General features: G+C 40.9%; 1 protein-coding gene across 11 annotated transcripts in view; it reads right to left on the reverse strand.

Moving 5' to 3' along the window:
* The window catches only part of LOC125286113 (ankyrin repeat and KH domain-containing protein 1-like), a 37318-nt gene extending 26480 nt beyond the window's left edge, over positions 1–10838 (reverse strand). For all 11 annotated transcript variants that reach the window (XM_048230854.1, XM_048230853.1, XM_048230857.1 and 8 more), the window contains exons 1-2: positions 10392–10838; positions 4219–4372 (exon numbers count right to left, since the gene is read on the reverse strand). In XM_048230854.1, the coding sequence (XP_048086811.1) occupies positions 4219–4372; positions 10392–10667 (430 nt within the window). In that variant the 5' untranslated portion in view covers positions 10668–10838. The remainder of the gene's footprint in view (positions 1–4218; positions 4373–10391) is intronic.
* Between the last annotated feature and the right edge of the window lie 77 nt (positions 10839–10915).

Here is a 10915-nt window from a genome sequence, read left to right on the forward strand (position 1 = left end):
TTAACCGTGCGTTATTCTATTTTCAGAGTGTCCGATTGAATTTACGAACACACCCTATATCTGGCAGCCCAGTGTGATAGGCGCAAGCCGCACAACATTGTTTACTTTAGCAGGAAAACACTGCAGTCATTTTATTTTATTGATTTTTATCGTAGTCATGAAAGCCAGATTTGAAGGCAGTTTGCGGGGGGCCGCAGGTAAAAATCAACGGGCCGCATCCAGCCCACAGGTTGAAGACTCCATCACACATTCCGTCCTCAACAGATCAGAAATGATGAGGATGATGATTATAATGCACAGTCCATAAATTGGGTATATGACTTCTGGTCCCTTTAGATATGCTACACTATAAAGAGCTTACACATCTCTCTCTCTGGTATATGTCATGATTGTGGCTGCCAAATAAAGTCTCTGACCGTCTTCGTAAATGTCCTGTGTCAAGTGAGGTTAACATGAGAGCCCCTGCCAGCGGCTACACCCTTGTAAGCATGTACTCACGTCACATAGGCCAACTCATAATGGAAGGACTATTCTTTATTTCTCGCCTTTAGTGTTGCAGCTGGTTAAACAAAGGCTCTTACAAGCAAAGAAAATGTGTCACAAAATGCAAGTATATTTTATGGAACTACTCTACTTTCAACAATTTCTACATAATGTGCCACTAAGTGAGATATCTATGGAGATCATATGGTACAAACATAACCGTAAAAATACAGCTTTTGATGTTCCATTTATGTGCACTATTTATACAACTGTGTGTTCCCAAGTCAGTAGTGCGTAACAATTCAAAGTCTAATTTGTAATGAGTAAAAACAAAAACATATGGTGTGACAGAAAAGCTCCTGTTGGATAAACTTGACTTCGAATGAATGAATGACTGGCCCATTTATACAGGAACTCATGACAGAAGACATGGTGGCAGTGGAACTTTTTTCCTCAATGAATGTTAAATAAGGTAAAAAAAACTGAAATGGTCAGAGGCAAGCACAGAGCAATGCAGCGCTGCGCGAGACCCCTGTTCTTGCTCTCTTACACACAGACTGCTGGGGGCAGTTAACTTCAACAGTAAAGACACAGTTGTTGTTATTGTCGAAACTGTATTTGTCTAGTTAAAAAAGGGTCAGGTTCAAGAGAGGAAGTCATCATGCTGATCACTCACACTTTAAATGCATGTATGTGGAAAAGGGGGAGCTGTCCAACTTCTACCAGTGACCTTGACCGAAGAAAAACAAACATCCCACAGACCAAAACAAAAGATAGAGCCTGGGGTGCAACTGCAAAGTTTGACTTCCCGGAAGTCCTTGAGCACATTGACAAATAGCTTTTTTCCCCCAAATCACTCCTTCCCCTCTACCTGTTAAGTATTTGTAGGGTAAATACAGACATAAAAAGCTGTAGACATTTTAATATTGCGCTGTTAAAGCGGTGTGCAAGATGGTTTTAATATAATCCAAACTCATGAGGTGTCAATGTTTTATGAATCAACAGAGGACCTGGATGTCCTTGTGAGAGGATATTGCCACACAATGCTTCACGTTCTGTTATGTAAACCAACCCACCGCTATGACAAAGGTTGGTGAGAATGTATGTCCTCCAAATACAAGCCAAACGATTTGTAGCAGTAGTCACTGGGCCTTCAGAGACAAAAAGAAAAAAGCTGCCCATAGTTCTCTCACGCTCAGCGGACAATTCTCTGCTCCCGGCTCCTTCCTCAGGCCTTCAAAAAATGAAATTACTACTATCCAGATCACATCCAAGATCATGAATTGAACCAAATTATGACCGTAATCAGGGACGTCATTGTATAATTACAATACTTTCATCTTCCAATATGCGGACTGGTGTTCATGATGTAATGCCACGGCTAGGATAGGCTTTCAGTGATGTCTCATGTGATACTGTGATTTCATCCTGGTTGACACCAATATCAGTTTCCCAAGAACGGGAAGCCAGTAATCCACATGCAAGTAATGGTACCCTGGTTTATGGCATGTAATCAATACTAGATTCATGTTAGCTGTACTCAACATTCTTTGTCCCAACTCACAATGCACCATGAATGCAACACTTTTATCAGACTTTCAAGTGGCTTGAACATTTACATATTTAGGAGTAGGCCACTGCCCAGTCCTTTTTGCTGTTCCACCATGGTACAGGAACTACTGGAACTACACTATGACCACGCCTAAGCTTAATTATTTTGTTTATTGACCAACATTTTTGAATCTTTTTAGATATCGTTTGGAATAGGATAACCTCAAGGTCAAGTTAACAGCTGAACAATTCTACAAACACAGTTTTATGAACTTCTAACTGAAGACGTCAGCCCTACAGTTCCTGGCTTTTTCACTGTTTGCATTCGCACCGCCAATAGGCATACTAAGTTGAGGTATGGCATAAATTAGGCTAATGACAACTGTCAGTATAGCATGTATGTATAGTAGGCTACCATACATAATAAATTGGAAAATGTAGCCTACCACTCATAAGTAATAGTCCCTTTTGCACCGAGTAGTAGGAACACAGTCATAGGAATAGTCCATTTCTAAATCAGTTCTACTAACTAACTAACCTCCCCCAAGAATCGTTTTTCATTTGCATCCGCACTGGCAATACGAATCGGTAGGAAGTCGTAAGTGATGTAAGCATGCCGATGTTGTTTATAGCATCGTCACTTGCTACAGGATTTAAAATAGGCACCCACTCGACTCGCCAAATTTGACTTAAGCAGCCTACATTTTGCAATTATTGGACGTTGCTTATTGTTCTAGTTATAAAACACCTCTTCACGATGACAGCAATGAGTTAAGACATTCACTAAGATGTATAGCCCAGCAGCAATCTATCTAAACACCTTTATGAAGTACCATTTATTATATGTTGTCAAATATTGAAGTTGTAGTAAGTTTACATAGCTTAAACTGTCCCCATGCCTGTTTTGTCCCGGCCAGACGCACGTTCGACTTTTGCTCAAAATCCTGAACTGTTTTGTTCAGAGCCAAAAATGCAACTGTTTGACAAAGGACAGATGTAGGTTGCTAGTGACAAAATATTTCAGTGTGGTAAAATGTGTTTGTTAATGACGTTTAAAAGTGTTTCATTTGGAGCAGAGTTGCGTTCTGTATGCCGTCCATTCTCGTTAATAAAGTCTCTGACAGTAGTATGTTTTTGTATATTTTGCTTACACAGGCAACGCAGATTTTAAAGATGGCACGCATGCGAATGCATAATGTTTAGTGGGTGTGACTTATGGTCAGAGGAACTTAATAATAAATAGTCCCCAATTCAGTCCTGTCCGATTGCCGAAAAAAAAAAATGTTCTAGAAACTGCAAAAATCCTTCCAATGTGAAAGGAACTTATGAAAGGAACAGCACAGTTATTTAGGCTACTGAAAGTTACCACAGCTAACATAAAGGCTAAAATAAGCTGCACCGAACACAGCCTACATAGCTCTACTCCAGTGGCAAATACTCATGTTTGTCCAGGTTATGGTAGCGATCGAATCAGTGGCTTTTTGTTTTGGGAAGATCAAATCGACTTAGGGTAGCAGCTTATTTTATCACATGAACATAAAGTAATGAAATAGACAGCAATGTTATTTAGCCTAACTTTACTGTAGTTTATTGACAAACTAGAAGATCACGGTATCAAGAAGCACTCAAAAAAGTATCAGTATTACTGCAGCATTTATCATGTGAGCGTAGTCGTAGTAAACGTAGTAAAATTATTTTTATACAAATTTCTAAAATTGGCATTGGTTGGCTATTGTGCTTGACAAATCAAGATGTACGTCAGTCATGTTTTCCCGGAAAAGCAGGCCCTACCCTGAAGTAGAAGCTAAAATGGTTATTGAAACTGTAGTCATAAGAACTACAATTGTCCCCAGTTCCATACAACCCAAACACGGTATAAGAACTACAAAAATCCCCTACTCTGCGATTAAAATATGTTCTTGCCATTTATATAAATGGTGCTGCTAGTTTTCTTCAACTCACGTTGCGTTTAAACCAATAAACGTCCACCATTATCGCAAGCCCCACCCAGCAGTTTCAGGGCCAGACAGAAGTACCTACAGCAAAGAGGGCTGTTTCTGCAGTCCAAACAAACAAATTAGCAAGCCACCATAAAACAGCCTGGTAGTCCAGGCGGCAGAAAGGAGTCTACTGTTCAATCCCACAAAAGGTGGGCACACACCACGCTTAATCATCCTCTCATACCTGCAGCCTCCAGCAGGGCCTCCAACCGAGCCTGCGTCTCTGGGTCCACCGTCCGCAGGTCTACACCATCTGTAGCGCTGGAGAGGAGCAGTTCAGACGCCGTCTTCATGATGGGGTTGTCCAGGTCCTCCTGGTCCAGGATGAAAGACTCCACCTAAGGGACGATAAAAGAGTGTGTTAAAATTCTAGAGCCAAATCAAAACAGCTGTGGGCATCATCTCATCTTAAGACATACCGACCATAAAATTAAACACTTACGGTTTTGCTCTTAAAGTGTGATTCATTAAAACAAGCAGATTATCTATTGTATTTGTAATACCTATGTTTTCATCAAACCAAATGTGTAAATTGGCGGTTATTAAACTGTGAGGTTTGGCTATTTAGCCATTTTGAGGGTTTTTTTCCTATCCAGTCTAAATATGGGTTACCAAGCCTGGCGTGGCCTGAACCTAGCCTGGAAGCCAGTCGCAATTTACCCCGCCCACAAAATTTGAGGGTGTCAAATAACTTTATTGCCATTTCCAGTTAGTCTTTTGTAGATATTGCGCTCTCAATAATTTATATCTTATCTTAATAAAACGGAATCTAAACATCTTGCTTCTCCAGCGGCAGCAATTTTGTTGTAAACAAAAACAAGTGTGCTCATGTGACGCAGATGTCCACTTCACTGTTGCTCATTGGTCAATCATCGCATGAAGCCCACCTAAACGAGCTCCCTTGTAGCAAAGGGAACTCAAAAGGGTCTTGCAATCACCCTCCTTAATTATGTTATTTAACTATGAGGTGCCGGGCATATTGTTGTGAAAACTAAAGTGAATCTGACATTAATTCATACCTAATGTAATTCATCACCAAGTAGAATGGAGGCAAGTTATGGGAGTAGACATTTAAATGTATTTGGCGACCCTACATGTTGATATAAAGAGAAACTATGCAGTTTTGGCAATTTCTTCGCTGTTTTGTCGCTTTTTGCTCGCAGGTTTCTCTGCAGAGCTCCCCCTACAGCTTCAGAGTATATATTTTACGACACTCCTCAATCGTCGGTCTGCCGTTTCCTCTTTCCCTGTTCCTCCGACAACGGTTTACTCGCTTTCTGCTTCTTTTCGCTGGCTCTGCCATGACAAATGTCTGAGAAACTCCATCACTACCTTTTTCTAGCCGGTGCCTGGCGTGTATGTGTGTAGTGCAGTAAAGCAATTTGTTACATCGCGAGGCTGCAAGACTTTTTCTCAGGCGGCCACCATTCAACCCAAAAAAAGTCATATAGCCATTCCAATGACTCCGAAGCTGTTGAGTTAAGGTAAATTAAGCTAAAAAAAAACCCTGCATAGTTCCCCTTTAACATGCTGATCCATCACCTACTCACTGAGTATATAAAAAAAAAGTTTTTAAATATTTTGATTTACAACTATACACCAGGTAATGAGGGCTTAATGTAATGAACCTAAATAGGCCAAATCTACATGTGTCAATTAGTCAAGAAATGTTCCTCATCTAGTTTCTTTTAAGCTAGTTCAAAGCAAAGCAAAATGTCAAACCTAAAAACAGGCAGAGGATCAAATATCCAGGTTTCCCACTCTAAGTGAAATGTAAAATTTCATGACAAAAAAAAACTAAATTTCCAGTACCTACTATATAATTTAGGGTACAATATACAGACCAAAAACAGTTGGGTAGCATTCAAGAATCTTTTACTTTTTTAGAGCGGGAGATGAATAAACAAAGTTGTCTGGAATAGACCTTCCAAAATTCCATGATATTCCAGAAATTCCATGACTTGTGGGAACCCTGAATATCTGTGTTGGTTTTATTATGCCATTGATTCCCCAGAGTACCCAGAAATTTAGTGTAATGTGTAATCACAACTTCAGAGTTAGCAAACTGCAGTAAATAGCCATCATATGCTGTCCCACATATATACTCTGCTAGGTTTTAATTTAAAGAACCTTTGTATAGCTTTTCTGACATTCTCTTCTTTTGAGACAAAGGTAGTCAATGTCTACAGGGATAAGACTCTGGTCTCAGGTCTGTGTATGGTAATCAGACTCTGAAAATGGTAATGGCAAAAAACATAACCTGGTTACGAAGCATTCAATGTATTGAGGTAAGGACATACCCAACCAATTTGAACAAATAATCTGCCTGTCATTCATTGGTGCAAGCCAGGGCAGTGCACATGCAGGAAGAGGGACAACATACTGGGGTGCATTTATCTGCTTGCCAAATTCTGAAACACCTTATGTCTGGGAAAAGCACCTTTACACCTTTAAAGGGTCCTACAGTCAACATTTTTTAATGCACAAAATCCACATCTTCAATGTGCTCTGGTTACTAGAGCTGCACGATTTGGGGAAAATATTGAATTGCGATTTTTCTGACAGATCTTGTGATTTGCAATAAGATTTCTGAATGAATGAATTAATTCAGTTCAATATTTCAAATGTCTCTTTAATTTGTGCTACCCCTGATTGGTGAGCACACCCGGTGCACAAGAAGCACAGCCCCCTGACTGACTGTGAAGCTCACCAATCAGAATTACTGTGCCCCTCACACACTACACACACCCACCAACCATAAGTGCCATATTCAAGGAGGATGAAACGAACGAACGAAGTCAGAAATGTAAAAAAAATAATTATGCACGATTATTTGTAGCTTGGCAATTAGGTAATTGCATTGATTCATATTGGGATTACACATAAAAATAACACCAGGTAGGGATGCCCGTCAGATTAGGATGCTTCTAGTTTGCTATCTAAATGATACATGTATTAATACATCATCAGTGGAAGACTTGCACACCCATAAAGAGCATCCGGTATAAGTATAAGTATATATACTCTTTTGATCCCGTGAGGGAAATTTGGTCTCTGCATTTATCCCAATCCGTGAATTAGTGAAACACACTCAGCACACAGTGAGCACACAGTGAGGTGAAGCACACACTAATCCCGGTGCAGTGAGCTGCCTGCAACAACAGCGGTGCTCAGGGAGCAGTGAGGGGTTAGGTGCCTGCCCTTAGCCGTGCCTACTGGTCGGGGTTCGAACCGGCAACCCAAGTCCGAAGCACTAACCAGTAGGCCACGGCTGCCCCCATATACTTCAATCCTAAAAAAAGATGAGTTTCTCCTCTTTGCATTGGTTGTGTCTGCCATGTGTCCAGAAGAGACATGAAGACTGGGGCGTGGTGAGCTCTGTGGGGAGGTAGTGACCAGAAGTGACCCTTGCAGCATGGAACAGGGAAAAACACCACAAAGCACATTGAATACACATGCCTCTCACTTGGTCTTCTGACCATTTGACAGCTGTGTCAAATAACCAAGGTCGAGACCATGTCAAACAAGACACACACAACACAGTCAAACCTCTTTAGAAACTGGGCTACAAATTAATTAGCCAAACTTAAACTTTATTTATAGAACATTACTCACGTCTTAATGCAAAAACATCTTACTCTGGTGAAACTATTTTCATGTAATGTAGCTTACTGTCCTCATGACGATGTAGAAAACTACTTGAATATGTGACATTGTGTCCTACTGTATTAGCTAGTCTCTGAGACTGCAGAACATTGGGGCTTTTCCTTTTTGTGTAACAATCTTGCTGATGCAACACTGTCATGCCAATATCAATTACCTGCTTGTTTTACATGAATAGGTTTTTTCTCCAACGGTCTATTTATCCGTGCTGGAACGAGTGAGGGCAACTGCTAATGGAGGGCAGAAATGTGGAGGGACATGAATGTAAAGAATGCAGTGCCCAATGACCTGTGGGAACTGTAGTCCAGCAACATCCCTGCAGAGCAACAATGAACAGGATCCTCTCCCAGTTAATGAACTACAGTTCCCAGAATCAAATCCGCCTTGAGAGCAGGAAAGGCCTGGAAAAGCATTCACCTAATCCTGGACCTCAAATTTTAGCTTTGGCCTAGAGCAGTGAGCTCTTGGCAGGGATAATACTTAACAAAAGCCTCTGCAATGGCTGTTCCTGAAGGCCTCTCACACAAGCTATACATGTCTTAAGGAAAATAAGGATATTCTTAAAGAAATAAAAATGTAATAGCGGAAGACTAGTCTCTGAAACCCTGACATTTCAGGGGTACTGTCAAAGCTGGCAGCTGTCACTTGTGGCAGAGAGCAACTGAGAGAAACAGGACAACTGCAATAACCACCACAAGCAAATGTGACCGTATCTGTAAACATCCACTTATTCAATACATAGGCCATATAGTGGTTATTCAGTTCATATACTGCACTACGCAGTGGATGTTCCACAGGAAGTGTGTCTAATTTCTAGTAACATTTATCTAAAACCACTTATAAATGAGCTAAAACTAAGATGTCCATGTGCCATACTTTTCACATTGTTCACCCTGAAGAGCTCTTTCCAGACTGATTCTGAAATTATAGGCATAACACAAGCATCACAAAGAAATGTGCATCTAAATGTTTCTTTAGCTTTTAACTAGTGGCATGATTAAGAGTAACTGTACAATGATTAAGCTTGAAAATCTAATTGTTAAATCTAATAGATAGATAGATAGGATACTTTATTGAGCCCCAGGGGAAATCAAATGCAGGGAAGAAAAAGGGGATATGTTTGCAATTATCATCAAGCCTTGACTCAATAACCTCATCTGGCCTATCAGACTTGAAGCCAGTGATTTGGCAGTAACTTGCTCACATTTCTAAATAATAGACCAACAGGTGTACTTTAAAATCTCTGACATCATATTATTCCATATTATTAATTTAGAACAATGATCTCATAGCTGCAAATGTAACTTCCTTACTTAACTGGAGAACCATGTGAACAGCAAAACCTAGGAAGAGAACATGTTGGAAGAAAAGGATCCAGCTCTTCTTCTGCATCCCATCACAGATGTGTAAGGTATGGCCTCTGCTTACAGGGGAACTAACGCCAAGCTCGTTCTCCAAGAGCCTGCAGACCTTTGACAACCTATTGGTCATGAATATGTTGCTAACAAAATCTATTATTCCTCAACTACTGATGCTCTGAATAATGCTTCACTAATCACTGGCGTATGGAAAATACATGTTTGATCTGAACTTACCATGAATTACTGGTGACAGTCTAGTTTCCAATCTAACATGACAATATATGTTTAAAGTGAGGGAGACAATACAATCATTAAGGATGTTAATCTCACTGATTCAAAACCAAGACCCTGCTGTCGATGGTTCTAGGAATGACTGGTTAATTATGTAGCAGGTCTTATGAGCTTTATTTGTAACCGCCCTCTATATTGTGACTCACACGGAGGTGAGAGGGGGCGAGGGGAACCATGCCAGTCCCACCGACTACAAGTGAAGGCGCTTTTAAAGGACGTGACTTACAGATGACGTATTACACCTTGTGTACCGTTTCGGGGACCCTACGCGCTGCCATTTTTCCCTTGAGGTGAACAATTCCGGAAGGCACCTTTAACCCCTAATGTTACGTTTTAAATGACAGACACAATCATTTTGAGTTCTTCTAGCTCGTGTAGGTGATAAACCAGCACACGCTGCAAATAAACCATTCCACAGTTATCCAAATACAGTGTTATTTATGTCGAGAGCCTCCTGACAGCAACTGCTTTATTCTCCATACTTTAAGACATAATGAAACGTTAGGATGATGAATGACCAGCTTGCATTATTTAGGCACGCAGCTAATAAACACAGCTAATGTTAAAAGTGTCGAGAAAGAGACAAGTGTCATCTTCAACAACACCTAATTAAACAAACTGTCAAATCCCTTGTAATGGTTGGACTTAAATAATAAGAACCTACGTCGTTTCCAAAACAGTATATGCTGCCGCATGAAAATCGCTGCAAAGTTGAAAATGAGTACGAGACTTGGGCATTGGCGCTGCCATTGCTAGCCACCCAGTCTTAGGCCTGGATCTCAGCCTACGCCGCATAAATAAAACATAACATCGATCAGTTGTGAAAAAAATGCCATCGTCTGGCAAGATTGATGTCAATTAATGGAAATGATTGATGATGTGTGTGTGTTGTTACACTATAAGGGATTTAGCTGGTTACTTCATACGTATTTTTATCGGCCAGTGAATGCTGGCTAGTTAGCTAACTAGCTAGCTGTCTAGCTACTAATGCCGCTGTGGGCTCGCTCGCTAGCATTCTAGCTAAAGATGGCTCTTAGCTTACCTCAGAAACCTCGTCCTCGTCGCTGCCGGACCCAGGTCCAGATGAGAGTACTGCAGCCGCTGCTAATTTAAAATCCAGTCTGTCTGCACTAGGCCCACCAGGCTCGTTAAACAAGCGCACTTTCTTTCCTCCAACACCAATACCTATTCCCCCAAGTCCGACTCCTGGTGTTGCTCCTACCCCCATCCCTACCGCTGGGGACCGTGGAGTCACCGAGTCAATCTCGTCCTCAAAGCCGTCCGTCAGCATAGCCGTCCCGGCTAATGCATCCTGCATACTTATCAGAACAATACGTAGATAGGTACAAATATTAATCAGGTAATCTATCGTTTGATATATAGTTTGAATTAATGTATATTCACTTCAGGAAATCGAAAAACTCTCCTGAAGCGAGAGTAGAGGCATATCTTTCTCCCCCAGCCATTAACTTTCTAACAACCTACCCTGTCTTCGACAAGCCCCACCTTTGAAGAATTTTAGCCAATACAATTGGCTGAACTACTGTGACCCTACACGTTGGTTGG

The sequence above is a fragment of the Alosa alosa genome, chromosome 21 (assembly GCF_017589495.1).
Source record: "Alosa alosa isolate M-15738 ecotype Scorff River chromosome 21, AALO_Geno_1.1, whole genome shotgun sequence".
NCBI lineage: Eukaryota > Metazoa > Chordata > Actinopteri > Clupeiformes > Clupeidae > Alosa > Alosa alosa.